Source organism: Excalfactoria chinensis, chromosome 2 (genome assembly GCF_039878825.1).
Source record: "Excalfactoria chinensis isolate bCotChi1 chromosome 2, bCotChi1.hap2, whole genome shotgun sequence".
Taxonomy (NCBI): domain Eukaryota; kingdom Metazoa; phylum Chordata; class Aves; order Galliformes; family Phasianidae; genus Excalfactoria; species Excalfactoria chinensis.
Window position 1 is genome coordinate 107,378,656 of NC_092826.1, and position 18,992 is coordinate 107,397,647.

Sequence of the window (18,992 nt, forward strand, 5' to 3'; positions counted from 1 at the left end):
CTTCATAAGCCCTATTGGAAATAACTTTCATACCATCACTGAGTATATGTCATGCTACCTAATAATACTGAGGGCCAAGTACTGTTGACTTAGAAATGATTTCTTGGTTAAATATTGAGTGTAAAACGATCAAGAAACAATATGTAAGTGGCAAATCAGTATGATGTTAGACATCCAGAGGGTGCAATTCATGAGATCTCTTGTGTGGGGAAAAGAAACTAATCTCACTCTAAAACTTGTGGAAATTCCCATTGCCAAATGAGCTGGATTTGGCTCTGCATGACTGTGAATAATATAGCACCAACTAAAGTTAACTATACTTGAATGCAGAAGAGTATTAGGAAGAATAGACAGCCAAGGAACTCTCTCATGGCAGTTGACTCATTGCCGCAGACTGGGGACTGCAAGTCAGCAAAGGTCTGGGAAGGAGAGAGAGAACTGCATGCTGAATTTGCTTCTGGCATTTCTTCTGAGAGAAAAAAAAAAGCCTGTATATTGAGAGTCCTAAAATAAATACATATCAATGTTCTGCTTAACATGGATAAAGTTTCCAAAAGCTTTTAAGATCACTTGGTGCTTTTCGGAGGGACTTGCACACCTCCATGGCATTGTTTCAGGAAGTGGCATGCTTCTGAGAGGCCATGTGCCATCAGCAGATGCTATTGACAAGCACAGGCAGGGCTGAATGGTAGATTTCAACTGACACTTTAATAAAGCCTCAAAAAGTCCCCTTTAGCACAAACTCGGTACATTCAGGACATGTGGATGTACGGGCTGAATGTAGCACTGGTATGAAATAGATTTCAAAAACAGATTCTAACTGTGGTGTTTGTATACAAAACACTATTTACAGGCCCAGAAAATTCTTGCCATATAATAAACCAAAACCATATGTCATGGCTGTGACATTACTGCAGGTTTAAAAGACAAAGAGTTGTTATCCATGTTAATAATGTAAGGTACATTTTGATTGGAAGAGCCAGATCTAACACACAACAAGCAGCAAATTGCACTCTGGACAACACTGCTAACTTTGCTGTCTTACACTGTAAAGTACTTATTAGTGAAAAAGAAGGTCATTTGCTAAATACATTCCTTCTTGTAGAGCACTGCAGAAATGTAAACACTGCAGTATTGTTTTTGTAGTCCTTATACCAGGAAGATCATCGCAAAATAAGAAAAGATAAGAAATTTTTTCAAGAAAGGTGTGTGGTAAAATAGTTTGCATTTCTAAGTGCTCAATGAAATAAAATTAGGAAAACTGGATTACTTTTTGTATGCAAATTTGCATAGAAAATCCAATATATTCTGATCTGTCCAATGTTAATAGGCAGAAGGACAGTCAGGAGGATGAACTAAACACCAACTATAATTTCAGTGCTGCATTTCCTATCAAAATCTATGTTAAAAGTTGCTATTTTTTGCACAGAATGTGAGAATTCCTTACATCAGAATTAAGAAATCCAGCAGCAGGACAAAAGATCTGTTGGATGTATTCTATACAGATAGGAATGCAGGAGGCTTAGACCATTCTTCAGAGCAAATGTGGGGCTACAGAGAAAAGCAGGGCTGACTGTCTCAAGTCCCAGGTCAGGCAAAGCATCACTCAGATATCCTTATATCCTTTGAGAAAAATATATACTATTAGAAGAAAACAGGAGAGCTGTCAGGCTCCCTACAGATAGAGCCTGTACAGCTACTCCTGTATGGTGTCAGTGATGGCAGCCAGCACAGAGGGGATACAAACAGCATGCTTGTATGGCTATGGGAAGTGTCTTTTCTTTTCTCCATCCTCAGGGCTGAGGGCTTTGCCCCGAGGGATAAGAGCTTAGAAATCTCCTTGCTTGTTTGTTTCCTGCCACAGGCAGTTTTCCTGCCTCTGAAAACAAAATGTTGGTCATTTGGGAGCTTTCTATTACTTTAGGGTGGCAAAGATAAAAGGCTGGAAGAAACAGTAAATCTACCAAAGCACACAAAGCAAAGGTATTTACCTGTTTTGTATCTGTTAAGATTTAAGTGACACCTACTCAGTGGTCATGTACATGCAGCTCTGTGTGTGCTTGTAAGAGGTATGCTAAAGGCAAAAAAACCTAACCAAACAACAACAACAAAAAAACCATCACAAAAAAAGCCCCACATCCAAACCCAACCTGCTAACATCATAAATAAGAAATGAAACACTCCCCCAGACCTGGGTCTCCAGTGCACATATATTAATTACACACCAGAGAGTAAAGCCTCAGTGTGTGTGCAAGCATTTAATTTGTTATTTGCATTTATTAAAAACATTCCTTTTCACTTTAACAATACAGTAACCCAATAGTGAAATAGCAGCAATTCAAATGCAGTCATTTACAGACATGCGGTTTCTTGTGCCCATTGTACAGTGCAACGCTGCCAAGTCTCACACCTCAGGAGTAAGCTCTTGCTCTCTCCTCTCTCTGACACACGCGCACATGCACACACATACAAAATTTACATGTCTGCTCTCACCTACAGCCTGTTGGGAAAAGCCACAAATTTCATCAATCTCACTCATACAGATCTTGGCAGCTTTTGAATAGCTTTTTTTTTTTTTTTTTTCATCACCTGCAATTAAGTGTTGGAAAAGAAATCCAAAATATACACAGAGAAACTTTCTCCTTAATAGGAAATGTTAGCAACAGTGTGTGATTGCTAATATGTTCCAAGGTTTTGCCACACCATCTTACTGGAAGGCAAAGTCCATATGCTCTGTGATTAGATTTCCTTAAATGCTGGGCAATTCAGTGTTGTCAGCTGAAATATAAAACATTATTTATAACTGTTTAACTGTTTTAAGAGTATAGTTAATAGCTTTCTGTAACATGATCTTAGAGAAGTTGATTAAGTGTGCTTTACAACGTGACCAGAAAGAGCTTCCGATTAGTGACATCGATCTATATATTTTACATCTCACATGGCCCATACTCTTAAAAGTTGGGAGTGTTTAAATAGGAGTTGAAGCAAAATGAAATCAAATCATTAGAACCTAAGCGTTTCCTTACCGCACTTCATCAATATCAACATGTCATGCCAATAGATTGAATATCCACAACATAAAGTAACTTTCTCTGGTCATAAAAACTAGAAATACACAATTTTTCTGTCACTCATTCAAAGCAAAGATGGGTCTCAGGGGAATAATACAGATCTGGATCCAAAACTCATCATGGCTTTGATTCAGGCCGTAATATTAACAGTAAACAGAAATACAACACGCTCTTCATCTGAATACAAGTTCAAATGTAGCCAAGGTTAAGCACACGTGACAGGGACACAGTTCTAATTTCAAAGCAGTAAACTGCTACCGGAGCTCACAAGTTTAAAAAGACAGTGTAGTTATGAAAATAGTAAACGATTTCTAAACTTGTAAGACTGCTTCCCAAGAGTCTGCAAAATGCTCCATGCTTCCCATGGCAATCCTGGTTAGACTTTTTATTCCTCATTCATCTTACGCCCAAAGAGGGACTTGTGCGGGTCTCACACTTAGCAGAGAAAGTCTCTGTATAATCACAAAGCGGAGGAATTTTTACATCTTGGTCTCTATTTCCAAATCCTTCAGAACTTAGTATTGCTCAAATCCAGTTTCTGCATTCACATATATTTCTACCCTATTTAGATGTGCAGTGATAGAAGAAGCAAGGGACAAAATGGAAACACAAGGGATTCTGATCTGGTATTGAAACTTTATTGCAAATAGTGTTTTCAAGCACCAGAGCAGGTCCTCTAAGTGATGGTGGAATCTCAGTCCTTGGAGATATTCAGAACATAGATGGCTGTCGGAGACGGCGGGAGAAAAGCAAACGACCACACCTGTCATTGACATGTGATCAGCTAGTCTCATTTATTGCTTGGCTGCGTGTACATTTATAATGCAGATAATTAGCTCATACATAGTGCAAAAGCACAGTTTTCCAGTCATGAGGGGTCATAACGTAACTGTCACCGTTTGCAACCAAAAGATTGTATGTAAAGGCTGACTGACTCTGTATGTTCTCACTGACTTCCTTAGTTCCTCCACTGCCTCATAACACTTGATTCTGAGAAGCCTCAGCCTGTGCCTTTAATTCTGCCCCTAGTTCCTTAATAGCCTCAACTATGAAAGCCTGAGCCCCTGTGGGCACACTCGATAATCTTTCTAACCCCTCCTCTATTGTCCAATTACTCCTCAAAGTATTTAGGATGCCACGAGCTGTAGCGTTACAGTTTTGAAGTGCACACTGTTTTAGCATTATTTCCCTCATGTATTCTGGTACTCCAGCCTTCTCTATGGCTCCAGCTACCTTATCTATAAACGCTCTAAAATCCTCATTTCTTCCCTGCTGGATTCCCATATAAGATGGCAGTCCACCTGGTGCCTTGATCTTATCCATAGCCTGCCTGGCCAATCTAAAGCAGTGATAGTAGCCTGTATCCCGCCTGCAGGATTAGGCAAATACACCACTGGAAATGCCATCTGTTGCACAGCTTCCAACGCCTCACCGTCCCCCGCCTCTAAACAAGCCCAGGCCCCCCTCTGGTGCGGAGGCTGTCCAGCACCATGCGGGTGGTGGCACTGATCTCCTTGGTGTCGCTGATGCCAGCGAAATTGAAGAAGGCAATGCTGCTGATGTTGTCCAGCAAGGCCAGGGCGATGAGGGGTTGCCGGCCTATCTGGCAAAAGGCATCGAGGGTGTCCTCCAGCACCTGCTGGGGGTTCCCACTGAAGCTGCCTGCTGGGATGTAGTACATGGGGACCAGCAGCAGGGCAAGGATGATGAAACCAAAGAAACCTTCAGCGCCCACAGCCCGCAGTGGGTGCACATCGTGTTTGTAGACAAACTTCTCCTCCAGCACCATCTGGATGGCAACGATCACCTGTGCCATGATGATAAGCAGATCACCTGCAGGAAGGAGTGCTGGAAGCTGTGCTCCTCTGTCCCACCACAGCCAGCAGCACTGAAGTTGTCAGCCCACTTGGCCGCCAGAGTGTTGATGGAGCCGGTGATCAGCATGAGGGCAGCCAGGCCCAGCTAGTACCAAGACCACGCCATGGCCCCACCGCCGCCACCGCCGCCGTCACTTCCCGTATTTCTTAGCCATTTTCTCCTCATCTATCATTCCCTGCAAAACTGCATCTCCAAATTTACGCCATTCAGCAAGATCATGCACTAAATGCGGATTCTGAAATAACCCTTTAGCATACCCATATGCTAATAACTCAGGGAGTTCCTTTTGCAAGTCAATCCCCTTAACCTGACACTTCTTTTTAAAAAAGCAAGAAAATGCTCAGCTAGCCAGTTGTCAATAAGACTCTCCACAGATGGCCTAGATCCTAAGTGACCTGTTCTCACTAGAGCTGCTCTGGAGGCCTCTTCTGATCTCCGTGGTTCTGATTCCATGGCATAGATAGGAAAAATTGTGTCAGAAATATGCTTTATTTCTTCCTTAAAACAATAAACATCACAGTAAACATTGGCTAAGCAATGATTCTACACGCTTAAGAGAAAAATTCTGGTATACATGTTAAATCTATTATAAAATAGTGCTGAAACAAAAACAATTTCCTGTGTTCTTGAAATCAGTGTGGTTGGAAAGGTGGGAGTCAGACTAAAGACAGGATTACTGCCAGCCTACCCGTAACAAGCTTTTCTAATTGAATAAGCGTATTAGTGTTAGAGTCTCACATGACAAGGCATTCACCAGAAACGCTATCATTTGTCTTAATGTTACCATAGTAAATACAATGCAGAGAATATAAACAATAATAGAAAAGAAAAATAGTATACTGTTCAAGGGCTAGTTTCTCAAAAGATTTATATTACATAAATGAATGTAAAGAGTTAGCACCTTGTGATCTCTGCCTAGAAAATTCAGGTCAATTAAGGCACTCAACCCTTAATTCTAACACCAAGTCCTTCTCTGTATAAGAGAGAGATGGAGCTCTTGGTATAGTTTAGTTAAGGGCTACTAAAATGATTAAGTGTATAGAACGGCTCTCCAACAAGGAATGGCTGAGAGAGCTGGGCCTGTTCAGCCTGGGGATGAGAAAACTCAGATCTGATCAATGCGTAAAAGTATTTGAGTATTTTTCCCCCCAGGCCTTTACTGTAAAAACTATGTTAGCTGCGAAAGAAAGAACATCTTAATTTCAGAACTCCCAGTACATTCCATAAAGTAGCAACATAATGAGAGTCAGTGAAACCAAAACTATTTGTCTCATCACTGTTTATACTTCCCAGATACTGGCTGTGAAACTGAAGGTCTTTCGAAGACAGAGCCCATAGCAGAAGAGTGTCTTGTGACTCTTAGACAACCCTTTATCACATCATGTGGTGCAAAGAGCAGTGAGAAGAAGAAATGGAGGTTATAGATAAGACAGAATAGCTCTCCCCACCTCCTCAGAAATATGTATGGCTGGTTATTGCACCAATTTTGTTTACCACTGCACATATTCCTCTGGTCTTAAGGAAAAAAAGGTCTTGCACACATACTTCTTGTGTCTTCTACTTGAAAGGAGGTTGTAGCCAGATGAGAGGTGGCTTCTCCCAGGTTACTAGTGATAGGATGAGAAATAGTGGCTTTAAGTTGTGCCAGGAGGTGTTCAGGTCAGATGTTAAGAAAAATTCTTTCTCAGAAAGAGTAAAGCAGGCTGCCCAGTGGTGGTGGTGGTGTTCAAGGGTAGCTGTGGCCCTGAGGGACATGGTTAGAGGGCATGGTGGTGATGGGCTGGTGGTTGGACTGGATGATCTAAGTGCCTTTTCCCAACCTTCATGATTCTAAAGCAATGTATTGCTTTCCAATGGAGCATATGAATAACTTAAGGAATTATTAATTATGTCCAGAAATAAAAAAGATTACTTGTTTACATTAAAAAAGATTACTTGTTTACATTACCTGTTGTACAGGTTACATGTGAAGACATAAGGTTGTTTTCAGACAACCATTAACGACTGAAGATTTTCTGTGCTCCAGCTTAGTTTCATTAGCGGTGACTATTACAAAGCTGGCAATCTTGCCAAATAGTCAAATCAATAACCTGGTCATTGTGCCTCTCTGTTGAGAATGGAAATAGTGATGCAACAGCAGCGGTAAAGAGGTAAATGTGATTTCAAGGACCATTTGAGGTAGTGGTTGTGTTGGGTGTACCGGGAGAAGTCCGACACACCAATGGTGGTTACTCATCACTGAATGCTGTTCCTCATCTCCGTTGTTCTGTAAGGGAGCTACAGCTTGGCGTTGGACAAAGCTCCAGTAGAATCTGTGTATTTATGAGGTAACGTACTTTACCGGCGATTTGCTAATTCATGCAAGCAGGAGAACTGTGCGTTCACCACCGCTTTTATCTCACTCCTTGGCGGCTCAGAGACAGGCACAGGCCCGAAGCTCAATAACCTCTGCTTGTGAGACGCAAACTCGGGTGACGCGAGCACAAATGATCGCGCTGAGCGCTACCCGGCCGCAGCGCCGCTCCCCCGCCTCCCGCGGGCAGGGCCGGGGCTGGAAGTGACGCGGGCGGGCGGGGCTGTGTGGCGCTGATGGTGGAGGCCCCATGTTGATGTCCCCGGCGTCCTCCGCGCCTGCCTAGGTAAGGAGCGCTGCGGGGCGCAGCCGAGGGGGGTGGGCGGGCTTGACAGCCCCTTCCCTGCCGGTCCCCGCCACCCGCTGGGGCGGGCAGGGATGTGAAGCGGAGGGCGGCGGCGCTGCGCCACCGGGCGCCCCCCCACCCCGCCGGCTGCCGTGGGCCGGGGGAGGAAGGGGCCGGGCCGCGGGGGGGACAGCGGGGCTCCCTTTCCACGAGCGCGGGCCGGCTACTGAGCGGGTGCTGCTGAGGGGTGGCCGGCGCAGGCAGGCAGCGCTGGGGCCGCGGCCAGGGGACTGTGGGAGGAACCGGCCCGGCCTGTGCCTTTCCTGCCCGACGGGCTTTTCCTCATCCCGTCCATCCCGCCTGGCTGGCTGTCTCCCCGTGAGAATCGCTTGTCATGTCTCTAGCGAAGCCCAGACGTAGCTCTTCTTCCTCCTCTTCCTCCAATCTGTCCCCGCCGGTAGCCGCTGCTCTACCGCCTGCTGTACGGGGATCTGCGCCCCAGCGCCGCGCGTTCGCTGCCGGGCCAGCGGTCATCACAGCTGGTCGGGGCGGCCTGTGTAGGCCTGGATCTGGGAGTGCTGCCTCGGGCTGCAAACCGGAGCAGTCTGTAGAAGTCGTTTTTTTTTCTTTTAGCACATTCTTAGAATAAACTTCCTTATTTTTTGAGGAAATCTATTTTAAGAAAATTATATTCCAGTGCTTTTTCTTACCAAGGCACTTACTGGTGGTGAAAATTGACGTGGTTTGTTGCCTTTCACTGTTGCGTAGCTTCAGGTAGTAAGGCTGTTCTGTTTCTTTTAGGTAAGCAGAAACTGCAGCTTTGTACTCTTAATTCAGAGAGGTGGACCTTTATGGTCTGCTTTTGAAGGATCTTGTGGTGCTGTCATTTTTAGCATGGTGTATTTGGAATGAGGTGGTGAAGGGAAAAGCTGACGGGAAGCTTTTGCAATCCAGCTGAATTAGTGCTGTCCAACTGCATGCAGACTTGAATGGCTGCGCCATCAGTTCAGTTGTTACTGGTAAATGTGCAGGACTAAGGGTATCTGTGTATAAAGTGGGGACTGCAAAATGTGCCTCCAGTCTGCTGGCATCAGAAGAGAGGAGAAATCTTCGAAGAAAATAAGAAAAAAAACCACAACTGTTTAGATAAACTTTTATTATTTGTTAAAATGTCTTAAAATGAAGCTTTCTTAGTTTTACTGAGTGGAGAACAACATTTTTTTAATGAAAATATTGTCAAAAGCTCTGAGAAGTACAGGGTTCCCTGAAGCATCCAGAATCACTAAAGACATTTAATGAAGTCAGAACCCTGCCTCATTTTCCCACCACTTTTATTTCCTTCTTTCTGGTACTCGGTTTATCTGTGCTATAGCAGTAAGGGCAGTCAGTTAAGCGGTGCTTTCTCTCTGTTTTCGTTTCATCACTGAGATGACTGCCTTGTTTTTGTTGTGAGAAGTGCTTGTTTTGGAGCGAAGCTGAGACAGTGCATTTGGGTGGGCTTGGTTTGTAGCTGTCCGTTGTCAGACTAGAGGAGTGAATTGTTTCTCTGTCTGGTATCTTTCAAATGGGTTATTTTTAACTTAGTTCTTCATTATATTGAAGTAACAGCTTCTCCAGTTTTGTTGCAGATCAATCATGTCATCCTTTCAAGAAGTTCCATCTTCGGCTACCGCTTTACAGACGTCCAATTTTGCACATGTGATTTTTCAGAATGTGGCAAAAAGTTATCTTCCGAACACGCACCTTGAATGTCACTACACTCTGACCCAGTTTATCCATCCTCATCAGAAAGACTGGGTTGGTATTTTCAAGGTAAGTGCAACTTCATCTATTCATGTTTTTCACATGTTCACTGGCTTCTCTTAACCAGTTACTAATAGAGAAATCAAAAGCTAATACAGACTTCCATAAATGTTAGAGGAAGCTTCGCAGTGTGATGTCAGAGTCTGAGCTTTTAACAGAGATGAGAATGGAGTGATAAGTACAAATGTGCTGGAGTAAAGAGAAGCCATGATATGGTAGATAATTAAATGGAGATGATTTGGGAGGAGGATTTTTAATAGTATATTCAGTGAATTATGAGAGGGAGGCATTAGCTACAGGCAGGGCAATTTCTCTGGTGGGAACTGGTTAAAAATACATAGGTATATTTTGGTTACTTGATGTGTTTTGACAAACAGGAGTGTGACTGAGCATGCTTGATGTATAGTTAACAGTGCAAAGGAATGGAAGAAAAGTCAGAAGTTTAAAGTGAGTTCTGTTCAGGTTACACAAGCATTTTGGTATTATTATTTACATGTATCCCGAGAAATGAATGTTGTGGTTTTGTGTGTATCAATCTAAATGAGGGAGGCAATTAGACAGGTTCCTAAAAATACACATTAGATTTTATTTTTGAGCGCAGTGCAAAATATGAAATGTTTTTTCAGTGACTGCATGTAATGCTATGTCCAATGAACAGAAATGCTTCACTTCACTGTCTGTGATGATAATTTCATAAGCTATTGAGGTATGAGGTTTTTATTGTACTTTGACAGCTGCAGGCAATATAGCTTTAGCAATTGTTTGGGAAACACTTTGAGCTGATAGAAGGTAACACGGCTGTAACACATCTTCCCTTTCTTTTACTTATTTCTTTTCTTCCTCCCCTTTATGTGAAATTGGCTCTTGTGTGATGAACAAAATCAGAGAATCAATTTCAGGTTATGACCAGTATTTTGGAAGTAAATTACTTTTAGTGGGGAATTCCACAGCTGAATTTCTAGTCCATCTCATTCTCATCACTACAAAGGAAGGAAATGTTGCGAGATGGGGAAAAGGGTGAAAATTGTTTTCTGTTTGTCACTACTTGTTATGAATATACTGTCTTTCTATAGTTACAGTGAGGTAAATGAAGCCAGCTGTCCAACTGTATCTGTGCTTATCAGTGTATATGTGTGTGAGTAGTGCTTACAGTGAATAGTTTGTACTTTACTACATTTTCACTCAGACTTTTTTCTTGTGAACATCGTGGCATTGATAGTTTTCATGTGGGCTACTGTTCTGTTTTAGGGGTCAATGGCTTTGGCTGTATTCCTTCCTGTGATTGCTCATCTGCTTCACTAAGAACTTTTTTTCTGGTTGTATTGAACAAAATTCATAGGTACCTCTTTCGATCTGAATGAAAATCATTAACTTAAAAGTCCAATTCTTCAGCCACAGTGGTTTCTTCAGTCAACACTGTATCCTTGTGTCATCCTACTTGTTTTTCTAGTCCAGCTGTTTATGCAGCTGCACAGCAAAATGGATCAGGGAAATGATCTGACTGAGAAAATATTATTTCTTCTCCCTCAGCTTTTACCATCTTGTTTCCCAGTTGGTTTTATTCCTCTGTTTACTGTGAGATGCGGTGGACAGCTCTGATGTTGTGACTGTGATGGAAGTGAATAGGTTAGGAGAGTGGGGAAGGAGGGGAAGGGCTAAGCCTGAATAATTGGCATGGCTGCTTGGTGTGGAATGACAATATAAGTTCATTTTTCAGAATTCTCTAAAGAGCAGGTAGTTCTAGAAACAAAAACAGATTTCCTCTACCAGTTCTTAGATTCTGGCTTTCGAGTTTTTAAGTATTTCCTTAGTTTCCACATGTCAAACGGCTGTTTTTAGTGCAAATGCACTTGCATGTGTGGTTATTGTAACTGTCCTACTTTGTGCAACTTATGTAAAAAAGTGATATTAAAAGTGGAATCCTTTATAGGAACCAGAAGTTAATTATAAGTCTTTCTTTCTGTGTGGTTATTCGTTTTATTTATTTATGGAATTTCTTCGCACTTTTCTCAGTCTCTTTTACTTGGTGTGTGCTCTTTCCACTTGTTGTTTGTGTCTTTTTAACACCTTTGCACTTCTGTGTTTCCAATTTTCTACCTCTACCGGATATTCCATTTTCCTCACTGAGTACGTCATCCATTTAATACTATGGTACTGTAATGAATTCAGTGGAAGGTACCACAGCTGGTTCCTTCATGTTTGTGGTGGTTTACTTACACATATCCTCTTCTCAAGGCTATTTTACAAAGCAGCTTAAAATAAGAAGCCAGGGCAAGATAATATACTACTTCACTGTTGTCAACAGACACATCAAAAACATCTTGTTGGGAGGTAGAATAGGTCTAGAACCTCAGGTTCAAGCTAAAGATTTGTGCCATACAACATTATTACAAAGAACTAAAAAAATCCCCAAACGTGTGACAGTTCTGAAATATTAACACTATTATATTTAACACTTACATGTATGTGCCATAGATGTAACGTTTGGGTTTTTTTATTGTTCCCAGTGATCAATTTTGGTGCCAAGCAAAAGGAATTTATTACTGCTGTTGCATATAGAATTGTTTGCAAGGGAGTTGTCTATTGTTAATGCAAGCACAGTGTTCATATACTAAGAGGGTAATGTTGCATATGCAGTGAATATGGTACAGCGGGATATTTCAGTTGTACCAGTTTTCTTACAAAGTATGTCTGTCTAATAGACATGCACATTGAGCTATTCCTTTGGCAAAACTTGGAAGAAAAAGAGCAGTAATGAAGAGGATGTATACCGTCCTTCTGTTTTTTTGTATGTATCTTCCTTTTTCTTCTCTGTTTTCTACAGGATGTTCTTGACTAAATTTCCTAGTCTGCTGTTCATTGCTGCTATTTCTTTTCTGCTGTTGTGATGTTCTGGTGGGTCATTTGTGATCGATCAATAGAAGATCTTGATCAGTTTTATCATTCTTGTAACGAAGGGGAGAAAAACCCCAACAAAACAAAGCAGTTTTACAGTTTGGTGTTGGTCTAGTGCTTGGCATGTGCTTCCTTAATCTGAATTTCTTTCTGTGCTATTTTATGGGAACTAGAATTTGAGATCTGCTTTCCCTCTAGTAAGGGATTCTGTGCAGAAGAACCTGATGTTCCTAGAGCGCCTGAGGGGAGCAGGCTTATTGTTCTTGGTAGGTTTCATAGAAGATCTGTACTCCCGGAATGATTCAAGCTCAGCGTCCCCTTCTTCTTCTCCTCCCTTTCTCTTTGATGGGTTGAAATCTGGAAGAGCCCTTAGGGTATTCCAAACTGAAACCTTTGAAATGAGGGAAGACAATTAGTCTGTGTTCTGCATCTGTTTGCAAAAATTGACTGGCTGGTAGGTGGTCCTAGTCTCTGCATGGGGAAGTCTACAGTTTGTTAGTTTATTTTACAATAAAGTGAAATAATCATATGGCCACAAGATATATTTTTTGTGTTATTAATATATAATGTCCAGATTTGCAGAAGTGTTTGGGGAAAAAAAGTATTTGGCTTTTAGGAAGAATTGCTTATGCCTTCATCTAGGGCATATGTGTGCAAGTTGGCCTGACAGATGTTCAGTGTGCAGTAGATGAAGCTTTACTACACATCTCAAAAGCTCAGTAAAGTAATTTTATGGACATGATAAGGTGTATTGCTTCAAGAGAGCAGAACTATAGGTGTATGTGTTTGTATACATTGCAATAATATCTAGGTTTCTGAAGATTTAACTTTGTAGAGGCCAGCATTCTGGAAAGACCTGCAATATCAGGTGGGGATCTTACTTATTTTAATATAATAGTTTCAGTTATGCTTCATCATTAACTATCTAAATCTTTTCTGTTCCTTGGATCCAATAGTAATAATATGTTTTTAAAGTGTTCAGTGTTGCTGTTCTGATAGGATCTTGATTTTAATTATAGATGTACTTTTGGTATCGACTGCCACTATATATGCCTAGGGAAGAAAAGGAAATTTCATGTGCACAATGTGCACATTTTTAATATCCACAATCTAAAAATGATGTTCTGACCTTCTGGTAGCTTAAAATATGGAAAAACGAATAACCAGGACTGGGAAGATATTGAAAGGTTATCTGAACACAAGAAGTACAGGCTTGCTTTGAAAAGGTGCTCATTATTTCGGAGGTCATACCTCAGCTACTGTTCGTGAATCAGTGCAGTATGTGTGTTTACGTGCAGATTAATAACCTGTCCCTTCAGTGCACTGATTTATAGCAAACCTTGGAGTTAACTTGTCCGTGATCTGTGAAATTTGTGGCGGATTGACAGGATGGCTAACAGATAGTCTTGTCACAACACAACAACCAAGCAATAGAAATGCTTTTTTGCAGTCTTCTGGGTTATTTAGTCTCCTTTGAACTTTGAACTGCAAATACCAGCACAACTTGTGTGAGCAGTTTCAAAGTCCTGGTTATGTCTTGGGTTGATACTCTAGATAATAATTACTTCCATATCTGCAGATCGCATTATGAAGTATATGCCAACAGCTGGATGCGTTACTGACCACAGTCATATTGAAATACATTTTTTCTGGCATGGAATCATCACTGCGCAGCACGACATGATAGGTACAGGAATGTGTAGTGAACAGTATGTCCTGTTTTTAAAATAGTAGGGAAAGAATTACTGTGATTCTGAATGTTTTGAGAATTACTATATCCACCAATAATAGTGGTTCTCTTTCTTGTTTCATTTGCCTTCTTCAGAAGGACATACCTCAAATAATAGAAATATCTCTCCAACAAGTAATTCTAAAAAGCAGTCAATTGCAATGTCTTTCACAGTTTCCTCACTAGATAGGTTTACATGATGCTATTTTAATGAGAAATTTTCATGTTCAAGTGTCATTAATTACCTCAAAATATTTGCTGTGGTAGGCTTGTGCATTAAAGAGACAAGCGACATAACAAAATGGTCAGTAGCTGGTGGCAATTTAGAAATGAAAAGGTTGTGCTAATATTGTTTTAGTGAAATGCGGTAAATTAATATTTTACTTGAACCCAACCACTTTTTTTATTCCTACTTTTTCATTCTTATCTCTTAAAGTAAACAGTAACTTTGTTACTCTTTGATCTGTCATAAGGTTTCCTTGGACAGTCATTTACATGTGTACCAGGTTTTCTTTTAGAGTGTTCATATTATTTCTGTATTTATTTTGATTTATACGCAGTAAGAGAGAAAGTTGATCATATGGCCTAGGCACTCTGTCAATGTCACTTTCACATATTCTTCTGAACTTTGAGATAGAAGTGCAACCAACAAGAGATGATAATAGGTTGGAAACCTGATAGTACCTTGATACAGCAACAGATACCATATGTTCTCAATAGCCTGAGTTAAAAGGTTGCCTGTACGTGTTTGTAACATTCAGCAGAGATGGACAGCTTTGGGGTTTGGACATGTGATTTCCTTCTTTCAGCGGAGTTCACTGAATACTTGCAGTACTAAAGAGCGCTTCACCAAATTATATTCTAAACTGAATAGTTTCCTTTCTGAATAACAAAAAGGGATTAATTTAAACTCTGATAGTTCTTTTAGAGTTGCATCATATTAGGTACGTACTACAAATGCCCTGTTGGACATGTCAGTGTTGCTTCAGCTAAACAGGTCTTTCCTGGATTTGCTTCTTTGATCTGTTGGCAGTGCACGTGCTGTGTAGTTAGGTAAGATGCTATCCAATGGAGCAGAGCGAAAGCTGCTGTTCTTGTGGTTGGTGAGAACTGTTGGAAGAATGAGAAATGGCTGAATGAGCCATTTACTCATGAACCCATGTACCGTTATGGGTTTTTTTTTTAGTTTGCATTGTTTGGCATCGTTTTTATTTATTTATTTATTTTTTCCTAGCTTCGTGGTGGAAATGTGCTGTGGGTGAAACGTAAACACGAAGGGAGCTAATGAAAGTGAGAGCCGTTTTGGTGAGAAAGGGACTTGTATATGCAGGGCAGCACAGAAGAACCAACTTTGGCAACTATACCTATTAGTAGAAGGAAGTGCTGTGTGGTGTGGGTATTGCAGACAGCTGAGTCATCCCCACCAGTCCAGCCTGACTGAAAAGTACTCGGTGTTCATCATCGTAAGTTTACTAAACTTCGGTATTTCCATTGTGACTACAGAACTGGTTATGTAACTAAAAAGTAGATTATGATGTCTTAAAATGAAAAAAGGACTTCTGCTCACAAGTATCAAATAGAATGAATTGTTTGCTCTATAATGGCCTATTAAAGCTCTCTATTTTATGGAAGGAAGGTGAACTATGTGAGTATTGTTTGAGTGACACAATGCACATGGTGATGTAATCTGCGTATGACATTGGTAGAACACATGGTGTTTGGCTGTGTGTTTTGTGTTTGGCTTGAAAACATGGGTAGAGATGGTTGAAGTAGGATTTGGATTCTGGGCTGTTAATTTATTAGTATGTGGAAATGGACTTTGGAATGTGTACACAAATTGCTGTTCTCTAGAAAGATTTCTGAGTAAAGTTTGTGAGAATTAAGTCTAGAGAGAGGCTGGAAGGATGTACGAAGTACTAGGTTAGCAGCAGAAACTTTCTAATTCTGCTTAGAAGATAGATGTGTCATATATATATGTGTGTTAGTTTAGGGGAGTTACATCATCTAAGTCTCGTTTTCTCTTTTGGCTGAGAAATAAGAACGTGAGTATTTTTTGAGTTTTTAACTGTGAATAAAGAACTCTGAGAGCTACAAAAATGATCCAAGGGATGGAATGCTTCTCCTATGAGGACAGGTTGGAAGAACTGGGGCTGTTCAACATGAAGTCCAGGGAGAACTGAGAGCAGCCTTCTAGTATTGAAATGTGCTGTAAGAAAGAAAGTTACAGGTTCTTCTGTGACAGGACAAAGGGAAATGGTTTCATACTTTAAGAGGGAGTCTTTAGTCTTTTACAGTGAGGGTGGTGAGGCACTGGAACAGGTTGCCCAGAGAAGTGATGGATGCCTCATCCCTGGAGACACTCAAGGTCAGGCTAGACAAGGCACTGAGCAACCTGATCTAGCGGTAGGTGTCCCTGTTAACTGTAGGGAGTTGGACTAGGTGACCTTTAAAAGTCCCTTCCAACTCTAAGAATTCTATGATTTTAACTTTGTGTTTTTAATGAATTCCTTTAAAAAGTAGTGGCATCATTGCAACCCATCAGTGCATTGGACAATGGATGGTGAACTTGAGGCCAGAATTCATAACAAATCTTGTACACAGTTTGACAGGTTATTATTTTTCTCTTCTGAAATTCAGAGGGTTTTGTGCCAGAGTTCTTGCGTGTTTTATAATGTTTCTGTGCTTGAATGGGAGTACTGTATTATTTGCTGGTGCTTGTGCTGTGATTTTACTTTAGAATTATAAATTGTGCCTTTTCTATTCCTCCTTGCTCTCTGGAAGTTCCTGATGAGACTTCTCAGTTTAGATTTCTGGGGGGAAGCAAACCTATCCAGCGTATCTGCTCGTGTATATTTGCTTTGCACTTTGGAATTTTGGGTTTATGTCAGTAATTGATGATGCGTTTTCTTTTTTTCAACTGATGGGAAGTTACTTTCATTAAGGGAATCCCACTGAGTTCTGGCACAGCAACAAAGTCTGTAGCTATTTTGATGTAGATACTGTTTTGCCTGATGGTGCTTTCATATTGATAATATTACTCTCATTTTTTAATATTTTTAATAGAAAAATAATTGTTTTCAAGATAAAGATCCTTGACTTATAGCATCTGTTACTTACTTTTCTATTTATTTTCTTCTCAGCATATGATTACTTTGGTTTTATTCCTTGTTTCTTTCACTTAAGAAGTAATCCTGTGGAAGTATGGATAATAATTGTTTAGTAGGGAGAACATGGACTAATGTTACTGACTTCTTTGCTGCACAATACACAACCTTCTCCTTTCTTAATTGGAGTAACTGTGAGGATTATGAGATTTGTTCATGCTTTCTTCCTTACACTGTCATGTTTTTATATCTGTAGTTCCTATCAGGGACGCCTGTTTTCTGAAATACCATGTATGAAAATAATCATTGAGAGATCTGCTCATGCAGATAACTTTTCATGTGCTTTGTTAGGAAGTAGCTGGTTTCTAAGAATCAGAAGTATGTAAGATGGGAGCTTTGGTAGGGGAAGTGGATGATGAGTGACCAGAAATAGGGGAAGTTAAGGGAGATAATAAGTGCCTGGTGAACTTCCCAGGGTATTGCCCACTGGCTTGTGATGTGTCGCAATTCTTTTTTTTACCAGTAACCCACATACTACATGTGAAAATATGTTACCTACTCAAAAACAGGCTGGAAGTGTTGGTTAATTTGCTTTCTACGTAGTTGGTCTTTGTATTTATAGAATCATAGAATGGCTTGCGTTGGAAGGGACCTCAAGGATCATTGAGCTCCTGCCTTCCTGCTGCAGTCAGGGTGACCGTATCTAATACCAGACCAGGCTGCCCAGAGCCCCGTTTTTTTTGATAATTTCAAATTAAAATCAACTGAAATTAAAAATGAAAATTTCAAATTACAAAAAAAAAAACAAACAAAAACCAAAACAAAAAAAAAACCAAAAACAAAAAAAACCCAACCAATTTAATGTGCGTTATTATTAGAAATAAAGTATTCATAGCATTTTTGGTTTCGGGGTAGATTATTCATTTTACACATCAGTGTCTGGTTTACTTTTTAGTTTTTCAAATACTTCAGTCTGGGAGAAAGGTTCAGTTGGAGGTGGACACCTAAAGGGGGGGATCATGCAAGGAACCATTTCTTGTTTTACTATCCTCTGGATTTTGCTCCCTCTCTCTTATGTTTTCTGAAGTGCTTGATTATTAGCATTTCCATTTTACTCAGGAAATCAGTGTATGTATCTATGCTGACTTTTTTCTTTTGTCTTTTTAATTTTTACTAATTTTTTTTTCCCCATTGTTTTTAAAACAAAGAAAAACCGGAGCACTCCGAAGAGATTGAATTACTCTGTTCAGAACAAACAGGGCAAAGAATTTGTTTCCCTTTTAAAATTAAAACAAACAAGAATCAACAAACGTCCCCCTTCCCCCCCATAAGACCAGTTATTGAGAATCAAGTTTCTATATATAAAAGTTTTCTGTGCTGTAGGGCAGCAAATAATGGTATATGTTCCTTTTTACGGAGGTGAAAGCAGCTTCTGTGAAGAAAGGGGGATTTGCATCTGAATGAGATTTGGAAAGATGACTAATGTGAAAAATTTGCAGAATATTTTTCCTGTGGATGTTTATTACACAAAACTTGCTTTTGTCCCCCCAAGTTACCGGAAGAGCTTTCCTTCCTATTTCTGAAATATTTTACAATGTGGGAATAACAGCCCCAGGAGATCTCATTTCATTTATGCCTTTAAAAGTTCCTCAATAGGGGATATCAGAGAAGTCTTCAAAACTTGGGCTAAGAATAGGCTTGAAGTAGTAGAACAGTTGGTTCCATTTTGGTGATTGTGTCAAGTCAGCCCAACTTCTAATGAATATTACCTTAAAAAAATGCTTATTGCTAACAAAAGGAAGATCTGTTCTGTTTTTGCTGTTTTTCACCATTGCTTTTTATTAACATATGAAAGGCCAGGTCATCTTAGAGC

The 18,992-nt window shown here is 40.4% G+C and overlaps 1 protein-coding gene across 7 annotated transcripts in view; it reads left to right on the top strand.

The window, feature by feature from the left end:
• The first annotated feature begins 7,449 nt into the window (after window positions 1-7,449).
• The window catches only part of TAX1BP1 (Tax1 binding protein 1), a 48,176-nt gene continuing 36,633 nt past the window's right edge, over window positions 7,450-18,992 (top strand). For 4 of the 7 annotated variants that reach the window (XM_072328700.1, XM_072328704.1, XM_072328702.1 and 1 more), the window contains exons 1-2: window positions 7,450-7,588; window positions 9,217-9,400. In XM_072328700.1, the coding sequence (XP_072184801.1) occupies window positions 9,224-9,400 (177 nt within the window). In that variant the 5' untranslated portion in view covers window positions 7,450-7,588; window positions 9,217-9,223. Of the gene's footprint in view, window positions 7,589-9,205; window positions 9,401-18,992 lie in introns of all 7 variants that reach the window. The other 3 variants (XM_072328703.1, XM_072328706.1, XM_072328701.1) reach the window with 2 other exon arrangements.